Here is a 22,181-nt window from a genome sequence, read left to right on the forward strand (position 1 = left end):
CCGGAAATAGATCCACATAAGCTTCATGACACGGGGGAAAGGGCACATATTTTGGAGCCTGACAGAACAGGGTTTAAATCCTGGCTCTGCCACTAACCTTGGACAAACAACGGTGGGTGTGTGATTTAACCTAAGCCTTGGATTGCTCATTCGCAGAAGGGCTCTTCCTCCTAAGGCTAGTCATGAGAATCAGATGCCTAGTAGGTGCTCAAGAAAGGCGGGGAGCCCGTTTTGATCTTGGATTCCCACTGGGCCCACTGGCACAAGGCCTCACACACTTTGGTAAAGGCTCTCTTGGCAATTTGGAAGAGACGGTGCTTTGGAGAGGACAGAGCTCTGCCAGAGTGAAACCCCCATACTCTGGGATAGGGCTCTCCCTCCAGATGGGAAGCGGTACAGAGGTCACAGGCCAGGAAGCCCAATATGGTTCACATCTGGGCCTTGCCCTTACTGTCTGTGACACAGATTCAGTCATTTAACCTCTCAGGTCCTCCATTTTTCATCTGTAAAATGAGAATAATAATAATAGGCACCCTTCAGAGGTGTTATGAGGTGTTACGTAAATAAGAGCCACAGTTAACATTTATTTAATGCTTCCTCTGTGCCAAGCACAGTCCTAAGCACTATATATAAATAACTCCTTAATCCTCACAAAAACCCTAAACTAGAGGTCTCATATCATCTCTATTTTACAGACAAGATAGGAGGCCCAGAGAAGGTAAGGAGCCTACCAGGGTCACATAATGTGGCGGAACAGGAGACCAGGCAGTCTGGCATTGAAATCTGCGCTCACAACCACTCAATGATCAGACACACCTGGCACCGCACTGACAAACAGTAGGTGCTCAAGAAATGGCAGGTGATCAAACAACACTTATTTGTCCAACACTACTCCTGGAGCCTGTACAGTGTGTCAGGTACTGCGCTTGGTGCTGGGGATGATTCAGGGAACCAAATAGACAGTCTCTGAGGGTTGCTGTCTGTCTGCAGAGACATTCGTTCATTCGAAAAGTGTTCATTAAGCACCTACACTCTGAGCCAGGTGTACAGCGGTGTCGCACAAAACCAATAATCACAGGTATAGACAGATCGTTACTAGTCGTAATTGCTAAGATGGGGAGACTGGCACGTCTTCTGACGGTGGAACAGGGGTTCGATTGGGTTGGAGATTAAAGCTTCTCAGAGCGAGCCCAATCACCCACCCTGGAAGGGCACAGTCGGACAGAGTGAAAATACCCACACCCCAAGCAGGCCTGGCCCCCTCCCCTACCACATAGTCAACACAGCGCCCCAACTTCCGCCTCCACAGCCACCCAAGTGATTTTCAGGGCGACTTCCTCCCCAAGTAGAAGTGCTGTGGCTCGAAGAGGAAATGGGCTGCAAGGTTCGTTCAGATGTAAATGTGTGAGGGGTGGTGGAAGAGTAATAGGAGCTGGGTCAAAGCCGTGTGACTCCAGGCTGAGGCCGAGCTGGAGCTGGCAGCCGGGGAGCGACCAAGGCGGTGATTCCAGGGGAGCGCCGCATTTGCACCGGAGAGGAGAGCGCGGGGCCTCCACGACTCGGATAAACCACCAAACCTATTCCGAGGTAACGACCGCTTAGGCCTTAAACCCTAGAAAGTCAATTTTCCTGGCGGGAATATTTTTAATTCGTAACGAAGTCCTTCCTGGCGTTCCCGCCCCTCAATGCAAAGTTATGCGCTAAGAGTTTTGCTGACACAGTGGAGCGCACATCCACTGCCGGACCGGAGTTCAGGTTCCGAGACCGAGAAGGTGGTGGTGGCGACGGCGTGTGGGTGGGTTTGCGCCGCTCCCGGCTCCGTCGCCCCCCAGTCTTGCACACGCACCTCGGCGTCCAGGCTGGGCCCACTCGCACCCAGAAGGCCGCACCCTGCGCCTCGCGCGCTCGCCGCCCCCTCCTCCCTCCCGCGGGGCAGGCATCCATCACCGCTCCCCAGCGCCCTCCCTCCCGTCTCCTCCGGGCTCCTCCGCTCTCCTCCCCGGGTTTGCCTCATTTGCATTCCCTCGGCTCCCGGCTGCTCGGCAAAGTGACCTCCGCACACAGCGGCGCCAGAGGCTTCCACCGCGGAGGGAGCCACTGCTGCCCGCCGCCCTCGCGGCCAAGGAGGGGCGAGGGGGCGCGAGCCTGGACGGCGAGGCGGGGTCCCGGCAGAGGGCTGCAGAACCGACGCCGACTGGCGGGCCCGGGAGCAGCGGGAAAGGCCTGGTGCGCTGAGGGATTCGCGTGGGATTTGAACCCGCGACCTCAGGTGCCCAGCAGCGCGAGAGTGGGACTTGGAGGGAAGCACCAGGCCCGCGAAGCTGCGCCCCAGAGACGGAATCCCTGCTCGGAACCTGGGGTTCTCCAATACCCCGTTTCCCTCTCCTCGCACCTCCACTGGAGAGGGGCCAGCCGTATGGGGCAGTCGCCCAGGGGTCTCCAGCCCTCCTGGGGGCTGCCCAGCCCCGCTCCCTGCTCCCCCGGCCCCCCGGCCGCCTCCCCTCCCCCCGTTTGGTATTTACACCTTTCACACATTTGTAAGCTATTATCCTGTCCACGCTTAGTCACCGCTGAGCCAAGCGCCACGGATTTAGCTCCTTTAATCTTTCCTCCTAAATCAATCCTCCATTTCCCCTTAATCATCCCGTGGCTCCTCTCTGAACTCTCGCTGCTGCCTCGGCTGCTGCAGCCGATGCCTGTCTCTCTGGAACGGCTCCCCCTCCAACCCAAAACGGGTGTCCCAAGGGCATGGTGGACATTTGGGGAGGTGGGTTGGATTTCCAGCGCTACCAGCCCCCCCCCCCCCTGCCTGGGAGCCAGGGCAAGAAGGGCAGACACTCTCTCCCGCTTCTGGAAAACACAGCACTCTGAACCCTCCTGTCTCTCCCCGGGGGTCTCTGTCCCCCTCCTGCCTTCCCACCCCCATTTACCTGGGATGGTTCCAAGACCCTAAGCCTGCACCATGATTTGCAAAAAATAAAATAAAATAAAATTACCCCAGAAACCACCCTCGAGCCTCCTGTCCACGGTTCTGGTTGTCCCCACCCCCTCTGCCCAGCTGCTTTAAGGAGGTGGCATTGCCAGGGAGAGCCTGGAAGGGCAAGGAAACACTGACAACTCACCAGCCTGAGGCCGCCCTCTCCTCCCCTCCTCCAGGGTGGCTGTCCATCTCTCCTAGACCACCCTCAGTCTGCACCCAGCATTCACTCCTCCTCAGCCCAGGGGCCACAACCTGGGGCTCAGCCCTCTCTGTCCCCCATGCCTGATCCATCTTGCCCTTCCCCCCTCCCCCCACCTGGCAGCCCTGTCACCAGCCACGAGAGGGAGCAGATTCCTCTGGGAAGCAGAAGGGCAAGGGTGGGGGTCCAGGAAGGAGCATGGGTAGGGAAGAAAGAGGGAGGACCAGAAGGGGACGTGGGGGCCATTTCTTCAAATGCTAATCAACATCTTCCGGCAGCGCTGGAGAAGCCGAGCTGATAATGAGCCCAGTTCGGGGCTGATTCCTGATTAATGAAGAGGCCACAGGGCTGTTGAGTGCGGCCGGGTGGGGCATGTCCCTCATGGCATCTCCTGCTGCCCTTGCAGACCAGCCCTCTGTAACAGTAACAGCTAGCGCCCTTGGCTGCGGAGCCAACACCGCTCAAACCCCACTCTGCCAACTCCACTGGCCAATGGGAAGCAGCCAGGTTGAGAGCGCCCCCTCCAGGAGGGCCTGAGGGGCAGCAGCCGGTGGGCGGGCAGAAGGCGAGGACAAGCACACTGGGTTTCTGCAATCTGTGAGTTGTGGGTAGCCCTCAGAATATTATTTTTAAACAGAAAAAAATTTATTAAAATGATCAAGGTTTAGGGCTTCTCTGGAGAAACTGGAAGATCTACCCCGCCCCCTCCACCGCCAACACTGGGCGTCCCCAATCATAGGGCAACAGTTAGCTGGGGCTGCTCCCTTCAAGGATAAGCCCCCTTGGGTTCTCCTCAACGCCCCCACTCCTTCCCTACTGTGTCCCCTCCCGGACTTGACCTGCCTGGCTCCTGAAGGCAGGACCAAGCCCGAACTAGGTATTGAATAAAATGTTCTCGAGGTTCATGCCTCGGGAGAACGTGGGACCACACGGGACAGAGGGGTGGGGGTGGTCAGAGGCAAGTTCATCTGGTGGTAAAAGCCCTGGACCAACCCCAGTGGGAGCCCCCTCCCTTCCAGAGTCAAGGAGGAGAGGGGCCGCCCTCAGGCCTTTGGAGCCAGTGGCAAAGGTATGGAGTTGAGATGTGCATGACGTGGCCCCTGGCACAATCAGGAATGGGAGCAGAGACTGTCAATATTGGCCTGACCGTGCCAGAGGAGGGAACGGGGGCTCAGGAGGAAGCTGGGCCAGAGGCAGGGGATTGCTAGGGGTCTCGAATTGGGGGCTAGGGGAGCCGGAGGTCGACAGAGGGCCTACATGCTGCTCTCCTTGCCTCAGAGCTGTCCTGGGTGGCAGCTGAGGTGGGGCTAGGAGAGGAGGGAGAAGGGCAGGGAGGGGGACTGCCCAGCTGGAAGAGGCCTTGTCTAATTGTGCCTGATTAGTAGAGAGGAAGAGAACAGGGCGAGTGATTAATAGTCGCGGCAGTCACCAGCATGTGTGGAAGGAGGGTTGGGAGGGGGAGGGAACTCAGAGCTGAGAGAGAATAGAGACAGTGAAGCGCCCACAGGACCCTGGTCACCCGCCCCTCCAGGGGCTGCTTGGACCCCGGAAGATCCCACAGAGAGGGGTAGGGTCTTATCCCTGCCTCCTCAAGGTTTCTCCATCTCCCCCATGCCTCAATTTCCAAGACAATAGAACGGAGAAGACCAAGGTCATGTCCTGTACCTGGAAAGAAAGGTGTATTGCTCATGTGGTGTTTCCAGACACCTTGATGTCCCCAAACACAGGCCCTCTCCTCAGCGGAAACCTCAGCTCAGAGATCAGATGCTGGGCTTCCGATCCCAGCACACAGCATTGCCTTATATACCAGTTGGTATCCTTCGATACCAGCTGGAGTTCCTAGCCTCACCCAGTCTGGTGGTCTGAGCCTCTTGCCTAGGACCAGAGCTGTACTGTTCAATACAGCAGCCACTAGCCATGTGCGGCCATTTGAATTGAACATTCCTTTTTTCTCTGTCATACTAATCACATTTCCGATGCTCAGTAGCCATTGTGGCTAGTTACCACCATGTGGGGCAGCACGGATACGAAACATTTCCATAATCACAGAATGTTCTGGGGGACAGCACTGATGGCTCATGTGTGTGCACACTCCTGCACCTGTGCATGTGTGCATGAATATTTGGGAGGGTTGGATAGCATGGGGACACTGTAATAGGGGAAGGGAAGAGTGTGAGCCTGAGGGTCTAGAAAGGGGAAAGGCTGGGCGATGGGGGGTGACGAAGGTGCTGGCACCGGGGACAGAAAACAGCAGGTGATGCTGGGAACGGTCAGGTCAAAGGGAGCCAGGAGTTGGGGTGGCGGCATTATGACAGCTGACACTTCCAGAGTGCACACTATACGCATGCCGGGCAGTGTGCTAAGCCATCTCTTTAATCCTCACAACCACCTAGATTTTTAAGTTCTAATATTCTATTTAATAACTATGGAAACTGATGCTTATGGAAGCTTTTTGACTTCTCCAAGGGCACACAGCTGAAAGGGTCAAGCCAGGGTTCAAATCCACATGGTCTGGCTCCAGAACCTACACACTTGGCCGCCCCACCATATAAGTCCCCAGCCGAGAAGAGATGCTAAATTTTAGAGCCACCTTTGCAATTTACAGAGCTAAAGAAATGAAGCCTAGGGAGAAAGAGTAATTTCTGCCTTCTAGTAAGTGGGCAGGCTGATAGCAAGCTGCAATGGGGAAAGTCTAGATGGGGCTTGGAGCCCTGGGGCAGAGGAGCAGGTGGTAGGAGGAAACCGGAGGAAGGGGAGGACATATAGGTAGTGGTGAAGGTAGGAGGTAAGAGAGGGTTGGCATGAGACTGGGTGAGTAGGGGGAAAGGAGAGAAGAGCTGGGTGGGCTAGGTGGAGGGGTGCAGGGGTGGAGAGGCGAGAGCATCCTCACCGCCCAGGAGCCCTCTCTCTAAACCTTGTCTAGCCCAGCCTGGCTCATCCCCTAAGCCTTCCCAGCTCTCTTCAGCCCAGAGTGGCCTCCCTCCCTGAACCCAGGCTCTTACTATCCATGTACCTAGTTTAGCAGTTAATCCTGGCACCACGCAAAACCACATGACTTACGTAGCTGGTTAATTCTTGCATCGTTGGGTAAGCTTTTGCGTGTTCCTGTCCCCACTCCGTCATGAGACTATAGGCTGCTTGAGGACAGGGATTAGGGACTAGGGCTTCTCTTCTTTGTTTTTCCTCCCGCAGCACCTGGCAGGGAGCCTGGCGCATGGCAGGCGCCATGTTGACTGATTGAGTGAGTGACTGATTGGGAGTCAGTGAGGGGATATCAGGGAGCGTGGGGTAGGGGGGCGGGGAGCAATCACAGTGGTAACAGAAGCAAGAGAAGCAGCTTAGGGGACTGGGGGAGGGCACATTACCCGGAGTAAAAATAGGCTGGAAAATGTGACATTTATTAACTTGGATTCCAGAGGAAAGGTCACAGCAGAGTGGGGAGTAGAAAGGAGGAAACAGGGAAAGAAACGGAAAATACACAACAGCCCCTTCCTCAAAGCCGTTCTCCGTCACTGACCATTTCACCACCCACACCCTCGCGGGTTCTCCACCAACTGGTCCCGGCACCCATCTCTCCACCAGAGGTCCCAACCCCCTATCATGGCCCCATGTTCTCACCACAGAGTTCATCATGGACCTCGTGTCCTCATCAGAGACCCTATGTCTTCGTCTTCATACCTCTTCTCCCATTTTTCCCCCACAATACACTCCATCTTGCCCATTGCTACGGATCATGGGCCCCCATCCCAACCCATAATCCTAGACCTTGAGAATTTGCAGCAGTCTCAGCCCTGAAATGCCAGATCCAACACTCAGTGACACTCAGCAGATGAGAGTGGGGTACAGGCCGAAGGCTGTGGAGTCGAGGCCGGGCAGGGGACAGGGAGAGCAGGATCCAAAGGGAAATTCCTGTTCCTCAATGCTCGCTTTGCCCCTCTGCCCCTCGCCGTCCTGCCACAGCCCCGGAGCTGGGGCCCACAGTCTTGTGCTGTCCTCCTCTCTCCAGTGCCGTGCACAAAAAAGGGCCTGTGGGATCCACCTTCATCCCGGCTGGGGCATCCCCAGGATTCAGAGGGACTCGCCAGCCTTGGGCAGGGGACTCCCTGTTCCCATATTCCCAGCGTGTCCTCCCATCCCGGAGCCCAGGCGGGAAACCCTTCCGCCCTCACCTGGTTCCCTGGGCCTTCCATCTCTCCCTCCCCTGCCCTCCCCCTGAGCTTTCCTCACTCTTCCCCTTCCCCTTCCACCCCCAGCCGGGGCCCGGGACATAAACTCCTGCTCAGGGACACAAAGCCCCCATTGATTTCTGCCCAACAGCACCTGCTAAGACTGGGCTCCACCCCCCTCCCCAATTCAGAGGGGTGAGGGTGCTGAGCAGAAGAGCCCCGAGCCTCCAAGAGGCCACGTTGACTCTCCGTACCCCACGTCTTTTAGGGGGAACTCTCACCACCCTGGCTTTGGCAGCGGTGATTTTTTTTCCTAAAAGAACGTTTGTAGCCGGATGACAGGTCAGCGTCCCCTGACTCCTCTCCTGGCACAGTCCTCTCCCTCCTGTCCCTTCCTCCATTTCTAACCATCTCCCCTCAAAAAAAACAAAACAAAACAAAACAAACAGGAAAAAAACAGTGGCAGGACTCAGAGGCTACAAGAGTGGTGAGGCAAGGTGCCTGGTGGCCGCATGTTTCCTGGCCGTGCTGAGGCAGTGAGTGAGTGAGCAGGGGGCGCTGGACTGTGAGGAGGGAAAGTCCCATCTCTGGGGCTGGCTCTGGAGGCTGGGCTGCCGCGGGCACCACGTTCACAACACGTATTTGCATATGTGCTGGGCACTGGTGACACACATGAAAACGTACACAATGCTGGGAGTAAACCGGACTGGGGACAGGCATCTCGAGCACCAGGAATAATAGATACCCTGGGACCGCATGAACAGAGCTGACAGACAGACAGCATACAAGGCACACTCCCCACACTCACACACCGATTGTGGGAGGTGTGCCTGGGAGGGCAGTCCAAGCCGACACTCCGCTCCCAGCGAGAGCATGTGTCTCTGTGTTCACACATGTGAGAAATGGTGCCAGCAAGCCCCACATGGGAGAAGGGGTTGAGAGAGATGGCAGGGTGTCACAGCAGGGGATGGCATCCACGCCGTGACCCTGTCCTCGGCAGCTAAGAGCTGGGATGTGGGCATGAAGATGAGTAGCTCTCCGGGTGTGTGGGTGTGCAGGTGTGCACGTGAGTGTAGTGGCAGAGACACTGAGTGTGTGCGACAGGGAGTGTGCAGGAAACTGTGTCCCCGAGCAGTAGGGGTGTATGTGTGTCTGTGTGCTGGGCAGCAGTGAGGGCGAGCCATGCACATGAGTGAATGAGTGATTCTCAGTGTCAGAGCCAGAGCCGGGCAAGGGAGCGGCAGGAACCAGGAAACAGAGGGAGGGACTGGAAAGCGGGAGAAGCCAGAAGGGCAGCATGAAAGAGGGATGTGTGAGAGAGTCTGTGAAAGGGGGTGTGTGTAAGAGACACACAGAGACAGAGAAGAGACACTGGCACCCAGTGTACACGAAGATCATCGATCCAGCTTGCCAGTCTGGCCAGCTCCCCAGGAGGCAGTCTGAGTTCCTCCCTTGCCGGAGCCCCCCAAACACCCTCTCCCCATCACCCTCATTTGGTGAGGAGAAGAATCCAGTAGCTACAGCAGAAAAAGAGAGCGAGAGAAAAGTGGGGTCACTTGGTCCAGCCTTGGCATGGTGTATTACTTCCCTGCAAGCTGACCAGCTTTGGGGCCGCTGGGCCCACTCCAGGACCCCCGGCCTCAGACCTGGGCACTGCAGCAGCAGCAGAGCCAAGAAGAGGAGCAGCGGCAGCGCCAGGGTAAGCCCTTAAGTGTCCCCTGCTCCACGGCTCGGGAGCCAGAGGGAAACACCAGGCTTGGGGCGACGCGAAGCCAGCCTCTGGTGGCGGAAGAAAGGGAAGCCGTGTTGAGGATGCCCCCATGCACCATCCCCCACCCCTCGCCAGCCTCTGGCCACCCTAGGCCAGGCGGGCCAGCTGGCAGGACTCACCACAGAGAAGTTGCTGGCGGAGCAGTGATGCCCACTGAAGTTGCAGCTCTTGAGCATGTCGGCAAGCTGGTGGCCAGTGCGGTTGAGGATGTCTACCATGTCAGGCTCTGGGTAGCGCAGGCCAGCGGCACGGTGCCCGTCCCGGTCTTTGGGGGGCAGCCCTGTCAGATTGGCCAGGTGGAAGATGTCGGCGTCGCTGAGTGCCGAATGCCGGAAGCGGTTGATGTTGCAGAGGGTGACAGCCGGGAAGCCTGCCACTGGGGCTGGGGCAGCGGGGTCCATGACCACCAGGTGAGGCCAGGTCAGGTAGCCCCGGGCCAGGCCTGCTGCCTGGTACAGGAAGGCAGCCAACGAGGTGAGTAGGGCCAGTGCCCACAGGGTTCTGCGAAGTCCATGGGGGCCTGGGCCACAGGCCCGGCCCAGCCCATGCAGAGTGCTCGTGCTGGCAAAGGTGGCTAAGTCCCTGGGTGCCGCTGCCCCCCTTGCAGCCCCCAGGAGGCTCTGCTCATCCCCTGCCTCCTTCTCCTTGGGTTTCGCATCCTCCTCTGCAAATTTGATTTTGCACACAATCTCGATCGGCATCTGTCCCCCGCTGCTGGGACTAGCCAGAGCCTCCCTGCCCCTGTCCCTCCCTGGCCAGCAGTCCCCGGTGCCCTCCGGAGTGGCGGTGGTGGCAGCGGCTGCTCTTCTAAACTCAGGGCAAGCAGGAGGAGGACAGGGACAGGGTGGGGGCCCGGGGTGGGGGAGTCACTCCCACTCCCAGCAGCTCCGCAGCCCTGGTGCTGCCTCTGCCGCTGCTGCCTCTGCTGCCGCTTGTCTCTCTCCTCGATCGTCTCCTTGTGGCTTCCCTTATCAGCACCAGCACAGCTGTCAGCCCCTGCGTGTGTCCCTGCGAGCGAGCGAGTGAGCGAGGGAGCAGCGCGGCTCCGCCACGCCGTGCAGCCCCAGCCGCTCTGCTCAGCATGTGCTCCGGAGCCCACCCCGTGCTTAATAATTCAGGACATGTCAACAGCGTTTCACCGGCGGCACGGGCAGCAGGAGCCAGGCCAGGGGAGGGGGCAGCCCCCAGCCCAGGACAGGGATCCCCGGTCTCTGCTTGAGACCTTGTCGGGCTGTCCCCCAAACTCTTGCTATATGTACCCTAGTCACTCATGGGGTCCTCAGATGGTCCCACTCCCAGGCCACACAGGGAAGAGTGCTGCACCCAGAGTCCTCAGCTCATTCTGCCACTTTTGGACCACGCCCCAGGAGGGGTCAGCCAACTCCATCGTCCAGCTCCTGGCCTCCCTGATTCCTGACTCCAGCACCCAGCCACCACCTGACCCCACTACCCGACTCACAGCGGCTTCCAGAAACTCCTTAGGAGAGCCACTTGTTTGAATGGGGGGGGGGCGGGGGCAGAGGAAGGCAGGATAGACAGACAAGGGGACAATGGCGAGGCCACCAAGATTCTTGGCTTCGCTTAGAGCTTTGCTCCTGATTTCCACACCTACCATACCCCACCCCCGACCCCCATGCGGGCCACCCCTCCACCACTTTGCCCCACCCCCAAACTCTGTGTGTGTGTGTGTGTGTGTGTGTGTGTGTGTGTGTGTGTGTGGGTGTGGGTGTGGGTGACAGGGGGCACCCGAACCGATGTGCACATCTGTGGCCACTGCTTCCCTAAATGTTTCCCAAATTTCTAGCCACAAGCTGAGGGAGGTGGAGGCTGATGGGCAGAGATGCCAAATGGGGGTACTGGAGGGAGTAGAAACGTGCAGGGCTTAGATGGCAGGGAGTGTAAGCCTGAAGAGACCGATGCAGAGTGGGCAGGGTGGCCCTGGGGTGGCTGCTGTCCTGCGGGGGGAGCCGGCATGTGGGCTGTTATCACAGGCAGGGACAGCCCCTGGTGGCAGGCCAGGAAGAGATACCCCCAGGGTGGGGGGGGGGTCACGGTGGGAGAAGACTGTGCTCTGGGGTGCCCTGGGAGAGCATGAACCCTCATGGGGGAGGAAGCGCTTGTCCCCTAGAGGAAAGGGGGGGCTGATTAATCGGGGCGCTAATGAGCAGCAGGGAGAGGAAGCTCAGAGGGGCGGGGGGGAGGCGGCTCCATCGATCTGAGCCGCGGAACCAGCAGCTGAAAAAAAAGTGAGAAGGGAATCGATCTGAGGGGAACGGCAGCTGCTGGGGATTAGAGCCCGAGGTCCACCCGCTGCCCGCTGCCCGCTGCCCGGAGGCGTCTGCCCCTCCCCTGCATTGGGCCTGCCCCAGGGGTTGCAGACCCTGCCTGGCCCCAGAGGAAGGGCCCAGCGATGGCTCCCCTGGGGGCCAGGGAGCCACTCTGCCCAACCTGGGCTGTAAGACTGGTCAGCCCTGTCATCACAGACCACCCCAGCATGAAGCCCACCCACCCCTGGCCATGCATGACACTCTGCCGGGGCTGTCCTCAGCCTCTCATCAAAGTAGCTTCCTGGGGGGTGGGGGGGGCGGGCACTGTAGCTGGGCTTCCCCACAAGTTGGCTCCCCCAAGCTGGGAAGATAAGACCGCTGGGGTCAGGGGCTGCATCTGACAGCATCCCAAAGGGAAAGCAGCTGCTGAGTTAGCGCTCAGAGTCGACTGACCGCAGAGAGCACCCAGTCTCGGACCCCCCTCCAGGCAGCCCCCCTCCTGTACACCTCCCTCCCTGCTAGACTTCCAGTCTAGACCCTTCCAGCACTTCCTCTCCCACCTCCAGTCTTGCTCTTCCCCTTTCTCCTAGTATTGATTTTTCTTTACTGGGTTTTTTTTTTTTTTAAGGTGATTTAATTGCTTTTTTTAAGGTTACTTCAGTCTGGGTCTCTGCCAAGAACGTGGGGGGCTGCCCCCCAAGCTTTCCCTAGTACTCGTTGCCGCCATGGACTCAGTGCATGACCCTAAATGGTCCTGCCACCCATTGAAATCATGGGGTCACACTTCCCCCAACATGCTGGCCTCCATCATCAGCGGAAAGTCCACCCTCTGTCTTCCCGAGGGCCTGGCAGGAAGCCTTCAACCTCTAGAAGGAAGCAAGTTGGGTGGTAACCCAGTGTGGGAGGAGGAGGGAGGTTCCACGCCACTGGGAAGTGGAACAGCAGTTAACTGCATGCACCTCCCCCCACCACTGCCCCACAACCAGCTGTCTCCAATTGTCCCCAAGTCCCCATCAGCTCAGTCTCCCAGACGCCCAGGAATCTGGTTATGCTTGGTGGGAGTCCCCCCCACCACACATCCTGCCAGCCCATCTTTTGGTCATCCCCCCACACCTCCAGTCTCTTCTGTTCCCCTCTTCCCCCTACACCCGCTTTCTCTCTGGCCCCGTCCTTCCTCCCCTCCCTCTCCCCGCTCCCCTGCCTGCCTGCCTCTCTGCCCGGCTGCAGTTGGGTGATAATCTCCCTCATTTAGCCTCCCGGCTGCTTCCCCGGCTCATTGCCCAGCTGGTCCCTGGGGACCGGCCCAGCTTCTTCCCCACCCCCATCCCCAGCCTAGCGCCCAAGCTCCCCCATCCCTTCCCTGCTTCCCCCACCCACTCCCAGTGGACCAGCTGCCCCCTGCAGTAAGCATCACGGCCAAATGTGGCTGGCCAGGACTTGAGTTGGGTGTGAGCAAAAAGGGAGGGGACTGTGAGCTGTGAGGGACTCTAGTTGGGAGTATGGGTGCTGGGCACATGAGGCACGGGGGTGGGAGTTGGGGGTGGTTGCAGGGTCTGGCTGTGAAGCCTTAGCCAGGTGTCCTCTGTCTTCCAGTTGTCCCCATTCCCCAAAATTGTTCCCAGCCCAATTCTCCACGCCCCCACCCAGGGGATGAACGAGGCTTCCTCACCACCAAAGAGAGCAGTAGATGGACTGAGAGGTGAGATTAGAGAGGCCTCTGGGCAGCTGGACAAGGGAGAGCAGGAGGGTTCTGACTCAGAGCACCTGGGAAGGGGTAGGCTCTATCTGGGCAAAATGCCCCAAAGGCAGACCTAGAGATCTCCCAGGATCCAGCTTGGGGGGCTCCAAAGGTGCCTCCAGGCACTTCCTACATTGGGGCTTCTGGAGCTCTGCCTCTTCCAGCACAGGGACCCCCAAGCTGAGCTGCATTTGCCCCTTCCCACCACATGTGGGCCCCATACTCTGCCTGGGTGGCCCCATTCATAAATGACGTGACCCCCCCAAACTCCTAGACAGCATTCTAGAGACTCCCCAGCCGCCTCCTGGTCTCAAAGGACACCCCCTTGCCACCCCCACTAGCTCAAACACCTGTCCCAGACCTGGCTCTGCTTTGGACCAAGGGATGAGCCAATGCAGGACAGACGTGAGCAGGAAGGGACGAGGATAGGGGGTGGAGGCCGGGACTGGGCCAGGCCTGGCTGGTGAGCGAGCAGCGGTGACAAACGGGCTGTGCGGGGGCCGAGGGGCGGGGGGCGGACGGCGGCTGATTTATCTGGGTTATTTATGCTGCGGACGAGGCAGGAGAAGCGGTTAATGAGAGTCCCAGAGAAGGGGGTTGGGGAAGCCCAGCCGTGATCTGAAGCGACTTAGGAGGGTTAAAGTCCCACCACCAGGCCTCGCCCCCACTGCTGGCCAGCACTCTGTACCCCTGACCTCATCCTAGGCCCAGCCCAGCCCAGCTCTGACCCTTCTCCCATAGCTTGTACCAACAACCCCCATCTCTTTTTGGAATGCCCACGCCAAGACAGCGGGCCACTGGTACTGAAGGAGACCGGGGCCAAGACTGAGGGGCAGCTGGAGGAACTGGGGAGGGGACCAGGAAAGGGAAAGCAGGGAAGAAAGATGAAAAACTTGGCTGGACAGAAACTGACCAAGTCTGTGGGGCCTTAGCAGGAGGGGTGGTGGGGAGAGGCCAGTGTAGGAGTGGGTGGGCAGCTGGCAACCTCAGAACTGAGGCTGGAGGGCAAAGGGCATTGGGGTACGGATCTGGTGTCATCCAGGAGACATCGTGGGGCCTGAGAGGCTGAGACAGGCTGGGGGTGGGTGCTGGTCAGAGAGGAGAGAGCCAGGGAAGGAGAGGGGAAGAGGATCCGGGGAAGGAGGGGGAGAGGGCTTTGAGCAGGGAAAGCTGCTGGGAACAGATAAGGCAGCACAGCAGCGGCAGGGATTAAAGCCGAGGGGCAGGGGCGGGGTGAGGCCTGGGACGCGGAAGGCGGGGCAGGGAACAGAGGGTTGAGGGCAAGACATCAGGCCAAGATGAGTGGGAGAAACAAGGGCTGCCAAAGGGGTAGGGCTTAATCGGGGGCCAAGAAGTGGTCATCGCCTAGCAAAGCGGGAGGAAAGAAGGGTCCCCTGCTTATCTCTTCTGAGGAGGGGGGTTCTTTTCCATCACTAGTGAGCCCCCAAACCCTGCACCTGTCAGGGGTCGCAGAGCTAAGTGGATGGGTGCATTGCTGAGGGTAGGGTGCTAGTCGGTTGTTGGGGGTGGGGTAAGTGGCGGGCGCCCGGGGAGCCACTGAGCTCCTGTTAAGGAGACTGACAGCACACAGCGCCCCCTTGAGGTGGGCTATGAAACCCAGCGTAACGGGTAACAACCGTCCAGGGGCTCAGCCAGCCCACTCTAGGATAGAGACCCCATCATGCCCAGGGTGGCAAGGACCAGTGTTTCAAATGAGATTTCTTTGTGGCGAGGGGTACGGGCATGGCAGGTGGCTTCTCCAGGCTCCTGCTCAGACCGGAAGCTCCTTGCCACCCCAGCCCTCCTGTCCCTCAAGCCTCCCAGAAGGATTCACTTGGGGAGGGTGAGACCCCTGCTCCCTCCAGAGGAGAGTCCAGGGCAGTTCAGAGGTGACCATGGTGGCTGGCAGCGGGGAGCCTGGAGGGAAGGAAGAGGAGGAGGAAGAGGGGGCCGGGGGAGGGGAGCGGGGGTGGTGGGCGGGATAGAGTAATTTCGTGTTTGTCAGTTCTGTCTCTGCACACGAGGGAGCGTGTGTGGTGGTGGGTGTAGCTTCGCCTCAAGGAGTATGTCTGTTGGCAGAGGTGTCATTGTGTCTCAGGGGTTTGGGCTCTCTTTGGCCCCCACCTCTCTTTGTGTTTGGGGGATCGTGGCTCTGGGCACGCCCAGCTGTGCTCCATGCTGATGCGGCAGATGTGGCAGGGCCCCAGCTGTGCCTGCTTCGGGGGTGGGGGTGCAGTGAGGGGGGGACTGCAATCTGCTCCCCCGGTAATGGCTGCTAAGTGCTGGGAGGAGGAGATGGAGATGGGGGTGGACGGAGGCCCCAGGAAGCCCCACGGAAGGGACAGAAAGGAGATGAAGGCCCTGCCCCGCCCCGCCCTGTCCTGGCCAGCCTGTTCCCAATCTGTGTTCTTGGCTAGGCCTCTCCCCCTCGCTGGCTCCTGAAGCCCATCCAAATCTCTCTCCACATTCAGGCCCATCCCCAGCTTTCCTCCCTAATCGCCCCATCCGACTTGGTGCCAGGGACCCACCCCCCTCCCGGCCCCCAGCCTGCTCCCTCTCGCTGACTTTACAGAATAATCTTTTTATGGAAACTGATAAAAGCACTAATGGCAGGAACGCACCCCTCCCACACATCACCCCCCCCCCCCCCCCGCCCCCCCCCCCCCCCCCCAGCTCACATCACACTCTGCCTCTGTCTGAATGCCAGCGGCACTGGCTTCATCAAAGGTACCGTTCATCCCCCACTTCCCACCCCAGTTCCCTTGGTTCTCCCTTCTCTACCCTGCCGGGGGCCCAGCACCCTCCTACCCCTACAGGGACAATGAGGTTCTATAGGTGATAGAGAAGCAGGGAGCTCCCACATCTTGGGCCCTGAGGTGTGACCTCAAGAGATGATGGGGCTCGAAGCCCCTTCCAGGGCAGACAAGGCTGGAGTGGGAGGCATTACAACTTCTATCTGAGCCCACCTCCCCCATGCACGTACATGTGTGCGCACGCTCACACACACACCTGCACACCAGTGACTCCATCAACCTGGGGGGCATGGTACAAAGACCTCAGCTTCACTAGCTCCTCCCACTTCAAACCCTGACCCTTTCCCCTTGCAGTGCCTCACCCCACCATGTCTCCACCCCCACTGGGCCTAGGAGGGGGCTCCCGGGGGGGCTAGGGCCTGACACAGACTTATTGGATTTCACGGTGTTTTGCTGAGAAAATAATTAAATTATCATATTTATGATGGAGCTGCCATGGCCTCTGCCAACCACTCGGAACAGAAGGGTCAGGACTGGGGGGAATGAAACGGGGGGGTGGGGGGGACCCAGCCCCTGGCCCTGTGGCCCACCCCTCTCCCAGCCTCCTCCTCAGGGAGTTGACCCCAGGCCCAGAGTAGGCATCTGCAGCCTCCTCCCAACCCTACGCAGAGATGATGGAAGGTCTGGGCTGCAGGCAGGAACCTGAGGAAATGGGAAAGGGGCTGAGTCAAGGCAGGTTAGATGTCAGGATGCTAAAACCCTGGGTCATTTCCCAGGCGCTCTCACATAGCCTGCAGGACCTGAGGGGCTGGGAAGTCACATCTAGCCCAATCCCCATGTGACTCTCAGCCCAGCTCCCAAGCAAGCCATCTTCCTAACCACCCAGCTATAAAATCCTGGGTTCTGTCCCAGACCCTGGTGCTGATAACAAGGCCCGGCACCCTGCTGCTGCCACCCATGCCTGCTGCCAGGACCCCCTCCTCCTCCCACCCACACCCTGCCCCCCCATTCTCTTCGGGTAATTAGATTCCTCTCAATTAGCAGATTACGATCATTACCAGCTCATCTGGCAACTAAGCTTCGCACCCACAGCTGGGGAGGGGGGGGCACCGAGAGGGGCATGCGGGGGTCATGGGCGAACACGAGAGATGCCGGGTTTCTCAGGGGCTTCAGGAATGTGGAGAGGACTGGGACCTCCCAAAGAGCAAAGCTAGGGTGGAGGGAGGTGGCCAGGCACCGATCCCTCTCAGAATAGCGCTGCCTACTGTGGTCATGGAAGGAAAGACACCAGTTAGGCCCACCCTACCTACCATGGGAGTGGAAGACAGACACCAGGCATCCGGCGGTGAGGGAGAAACCCCTAACCCTGCCAAAAGCTGGGATGGGAGCAAATGTAGCTGGCAAAGCAGAAACCGAAGGCAGTGGGTGCCAGGTGATCGAATCTCGGGGCTGTGGCTCCCAGTCAGTCCCTGTGCCTGCCGCCCGCACCCCACTGCCCAGCTGAAATCCTTCACCCTTCCCTTCGGAAGCCTTCCGCTCTGGGGCCCGAGCCAGGCCCAGTGAAGAGGAACAGGGAGGCAGGCAGGCAGGCAGCATCAGGGTAGGGGTGAAGGCGGGGGCCAGGCAGGCTGGGAGCCTTGAGGGCCTTCCTCCGGAGCAGCAAGAGAGGCTGAGGCAGTGGGAGGGGGAGATTTACCAGGGCTCTAGATTCATTATTCATGAGCCCGCAGCGACGACTCCAATTTAAATGCTAATGTGGGGGGGCCTGACTCAGCTGCCCCGCTTCCACCCCCACCTCCAGCCCAGGCACAAGCGGAGTCCATGCTGGCTCCAAGGTTCATGGGGTTTATTAGGGAGTGGAGAGTGTGGCCAGGAGTCTGCCCACCCCCTTGCTCCCGGTGTATGAAGATCCTGCCTGGCTTCCTCAGGTCCATTCTAGACAGAGACTGGAGGGGTAGGAGTTGGGGGAGCCTTCTGGCAGCCCCCTTCAGAGGATGATCTGGTTGGTAAAGCTTCGGCTCAGCTCCTTGTGTGGCAGAACAATCGAGTTCAAGATGAGCACCTCAGCAGGGATCCGGACTCGGCAGCCTGCAGCATGGACGAGGGCACCAGGGGAAGCCATGGGGAGGGGAGGAAAGGGGCAAGGAGGGTGGGGCCACCGCCATAGGGAGGGATCCCTCTCTACCCATCTGTGCTCTGGCCCCATGCCCCCAGTGATTCACACAGGGCCTGGCACACAGCAGGCACTTGGTAAATGTTTGCTAAAGGAAAATACACACACACACACACACACACACACACACACACACACACGTGCACGCACGCACGCACTCACACACACACAAATGCTCCCCATAGCGTCCGCCCATCACCTGTGGAGGTTTCTCACAGCCCTGTGTCCCCTGGGAAGCCATACCCAGGATGGTGATAGCAGGCAGCAGCTTCCCATCCTTGAAGAGGCTCTCACTGTCCATGTGGGCTCGGGGGTCATTGGGATTGGGGTCATTGGGGGTGCCCTCCACGCGGGCCCAGCGCCCTACAGTGCTCCCCCAGCCCACAATGCTGTGCAGAACACATGTGTGCTCCTGCCAAACAGGACAGTGTGAGGTTAGGGGGTGGGAAGGGACAAGATGCAGAGCCCATGGGGTTCACCCCTCCCCTTGGCCTCTTGGGGTACCACGCCCTGCTGCATGTGTCCAGGTGCTTACCTGCAGCATGGCTCCATGGAGGACAATGCTCTCTCGGAGCCGCACACCCTCACCCACAGTCACTCCCTCCCCGATGGAGACATTGGGGCCTAGCTGTGGAAAGGAACATATACCATAAGCCTTGGAGAGGCTTGGAGGACCCCAAATCCAATCCTCTTATGTAACAGATAAGGGGGAAGGGACCTCCTTGAGGCCACATGACAGGCTGTGACAAAGCAGAGACCAGCACTGGGGCTTAGGAGGTATCGGAACCGTCCCACCCATCCTGACAGCCACCTTCCTCGTCCTGGGCTGGGCCACCACTTACCACAGCTGATGGGGCCACCTTAGCCGTTGGGTGGATGTATACATTTCCTAGAAGCAGAAGAGAGGACCTGGGAACGAATACCCCAAACCATATTTGGTTCGGGGAGGGCAGGGATTGAAATTTCACCTCTGGACTGAGGTCAGGAGTCATGGCTCTGAGGGCAGAGGGGACTGGGGGTGGGGGCAGAAGGTTAGGAATTGGGGCCGAATGGGTACCTCGGATCCGGGGTCCCCCTGGGCTGTGCTTCGCCAGGCGTTCTGGGTGAGTGAGCTGGTACTGGCCCAGATAGAGGCGGGAGGCGTAGAGGGCTGAGCTGGGGGACACGAAGTAGAGGAGGGGCTCAGGGGCCAGCAGAGCCTGTCCCCACCACTCTGGAATCTCAACCCCTAGGTGACCCAGCCACCTCATCAGAGGCCCCCATACCCTGCAGACTTGATCTGGCTCCAGATACCATCAGTGAGGTGCACGTAAATCTGGCCCTGCCCAGCCAGGGCTGAGAACACATCCTGCTCCAGGCGGATGGTGCCTGCCCCCCGCCACAGACCGGAAGAGTCCTCCCTGGCAGAGAAGAAAGGATGCTTGACATCTGTTCCCTCCCTGAGCCCAACTGGGGGGCCAACACAGTCTCTTAGGGATGGGACTCAAAGGGAACCCCACCACCCCCTCTCAAGGTCTGGTCGCATTCTCTCCAAAGGGATGCTCCTATCCCAGAAAGCTCTCCCACTGCTCACACATGTCACCCCCTCACTCTCCTAGCTGGGGTGCTATCCTAGGGGAGCCATAGGTGTAAACCTGCTGCCCATCCTGCCCCATGCCCAGAAAGAGTTCGACCAGACTCAGCTTCCCCCAACTTTCCCAGTCTCCTCCCCATCCATACCTCTTAACCCCACCTCCAGCTCACCCTCCCTCTCACTGGATGGAATGAAACACAGACAGACTCACCCCAGAGGAAGGCAGCTGGTGAGGGCAGAGACAGTCATAGAAAGAGAGGGGGAGAGATGGTAGAGATGCCAGCTCAGCAGAAACAGAGAGGCCAGGAGAGATGGAGAAAGCAGCAGATATGGATGGAGTGAGAAGACAGTTACGAGTGAATGAGGCGTGAGAGGGAATGAAGGCAGGGGAGCCAAAGAAGGGAACAGTTCCCAGGGCTAGGAGGACGACCGGGAGATTGAGGCTTGATGCAAGCAGGGCTCTGGGACACTATGCTCCAAGGGTAGCTTCCTCAGCTTGAGTGTACATGTGTGTGTCTGCACCCAAGCGTGTGTGTGCCCAAGTGTGTGTGTTACCATCTGTTCTGAAAGACATCTCTGGGACACTCAGGGCTTGAGAGAAATGGACCAGAAGGGGAGTGGGCAGGCGGTGACAGAGGAGGAACTGGGATGGATAAGGAAGAGGGACAGAATGAGGTTACAAGGGGAGGGACTGGGGAGGCTCGGCTGGAGATGACAAGGAGAAGGGAGAAGGGAGGAGAAAGGTGAGCAAGTTGAGATGGAGACAGCAGAGACTGGGGGCGGGGAGCAGTGACTGAAGCTACTTGGGGTTACAGAGCTATGGGGCCCGCCTCACAGTTGCCCATCCTGCTGATTACGATAGAAGACATCCCGAAGGGGCTTCAGGGCTTCTGGGGAAAAGAGGTAGATGCCACAGTTGATGATGTCACTAACAAAAGTGCTGGGTTTCTCCACATAGTGCAGGACCTGAGGACAGAATGGGCTGGGGTCAGTAGAAAAGGGGCCACCGCCACGATCCCCTAACACTCACTGATCTCTAGGTCCTCCCTGCTGCCACGGTGGGGGCTTCCTAAAATGCAGAGTGCATCTTGCCACTGCCCTTCAACTTCACCTTCAAGATAAGTCCAAACTACATGCCTTCCCCTTCCCAATCCTCCCCACCTCCCAGCTGCTCCAAGAACACAAATCCAAGCCATTGCATGCCTGTGCCTGGAACGGCCTTAACAAACTCTTCATTTGGAAAATGTAGCTTTCAAAACCCAGTGGACACTGTCACTCCCTCTCTGAGTATACTCCTGTCTACCCCGGAGTTAGCTTCTCAGCTCTGGGCCCCCCTGTCCTCTGGCTGTACCTCGCCCGTGGCGCTTGCAGTGGTTGGTCTTTGACTGTCTCCTACTAGACTGAGGGCTCCTGAGAGGTATGGATCGTGTCTTCCTGGCTGTGTTTCTCACACCTAGCTAGCACCTAACACAAAACTTAATGTGTGTATGTGTAGGTGTGTTCATAAGTATTTTTAACATTAAAGCTTGAACGGATAAAAGGGGTGTGTGGCAGTCAGTTAGGCTCCAGGGCAGGAAGTTTCAGAGACTGGGACAGAGACCACCATCTGCTTTGCCAATCATGTTCCCACCTCCATATTCTGGAGATACTATGCTATTTCCTGCCTTTGCAGATACTGTTCCCTCTATCTGCAATGCCTTCCTGTCTCCTTCATCTTGACAAATTTATCTCAGTTCAGACCTCACCTCCTCCAGGGAACCCTCCGCACACTCACCTAGGTGGGCTGGGTTAGGCCCCTTTTGTGTTGCCATAGCGCCCTGCGCATATGTCTACTGGAGCACCACACCCATTGAAATTAACTGTTACCTCTTCACCATCTTTCTAAAGGCATAGAAGAGGGTGTGTCCCACCTGTTTGACAAGACTGGGGCCCACCCCTTAGCATTCCAGCATTCTCTAGAGGCTGACTGGTGGGAGAATGATGATAAATACAGTAGGCACCCAGCCAGCTCATTCTTTACTCTCACTTCATGCGTCTGTGGATTCTCTACGATGCAGCCATAGTTGAGAGATTGCGTCCTGTTAGCCTGAAAGATAGACACGTCAAGACAGTAACCTGCCTGCTCCGGGGCAGCAAGGTCTATTTTTTTTCTTGCTTTCCCTCCCCTATAGCACCTGGTACGCAGCTCTACCACTGACAAGCCTTCAGGTGGGGCAAGAACTGACAGCTGCCTTCCCGCTCCCTACTTCTGAGCAGCCAAAGGGCTTGGGGTCTCCACCACCATCTCCACTACTGCTGGGGTTTATGGCACCTCTCCCTCCTGATGTCTGTTCCCACTCCAACTCTCGGGGCTGGCCCTGCCTCCCTGATCCCCTGTATTTCAGGAAACTCTGGATCATCCCCTTGACACCCTCCAGCCCCCCAGGGCCCCTCACCGTGGTGCCCAGGAGCAAGAAAGGGTGAGGATGGTGTCTGTGGGCAGCCAACATGTCACTCAAGGGGAAGTCAGAGCAGACATCAGCGTTGAGCACGAAGAAGGCCTCAGGGCCCCCAGCCAGGAT

General features: G+C 58.5%; 3 protein-coding genes across 10 annotated transcripts in view; all 3 read right to left on the bottom strand.

The window, feature by feature from the left end:
- The window catches only part of ASIC4 (acid sensing ion channel subunit family member 4), a 23,085-nt gene extending 12,886 nt beyond the window's left edge, over positions 1-10,199 (bottom strand). Inside the window, 3 exon segments of the mRNA XM_023529737.1 lie at positions 9,236-9,859; positions 9,862-10,154; positions 10,157-10,199. Coding sequence (XP_023385505.1) covers positions 9,236-9,859; positions 9,862-10,154; positions 10,157-10,199 — 960 coding nt within the window.
- The window catches only part of LOC105291031 (CAVP-target protein), a 22,895-nt gene continuing 7,648 nt past the window's right edge, over positions 6,935-22,181 (bottom strand). For all 8 annotated transcript variants that reach the window (XR_002779935.1, XR_002779933.1, XR_002779932.1 and 5 more), the window contains one exon: positions 6,935-6,944. The gene's annotated coding sequence lies outside the window, so the exon portion shown is untranslated. The remainder of the gene's footprint in view (positions 6,945-22,181) is intronic.
- On the bottom strand, positions 17,699-22,175 carry GMPPA (GDP-mannose pyrophosphorylase A). The gene is made up of 9 exons (XM_011358678.2): positions 22,056-22,175; positions 21,647-21,706; positions 20,456-20,586; positions 19,313-19,447; positions 19,105-19,202; positions 18,890-18,936; positions 18,583-18,675; positions 18,291-18,459; positions 17,699-17,962 (listed from the first exon to the last, which is right to left on the bottom strand). Exons 1-9 carry the CDS (start codon positions 22,107-22,109, stop codon positions 17,862-17,864), a joined length of 888 nt encoding a protein of 295 aa, XP_011356980.2. The 5' UTR covers positions 22,110-22,175; the 3' UTR covers positions 17,699-17,861.

This window comes from Pteropus vampyrus, unplaced genomic scaffold (assembly GCF_000151845.1).
Source record: "Pteropus vampyrus isolate Shadow unplaced genomic scaffold, Pvam_2.0 Scaffold42, whole genome shotgun sequence".
NCBI classification, from domain to species: Eukaryota; Metazoa; Chordata; class Mammalia; order Chiroptera; family Pteropodidae; genus Pteropus; species Pteropus vampyrus.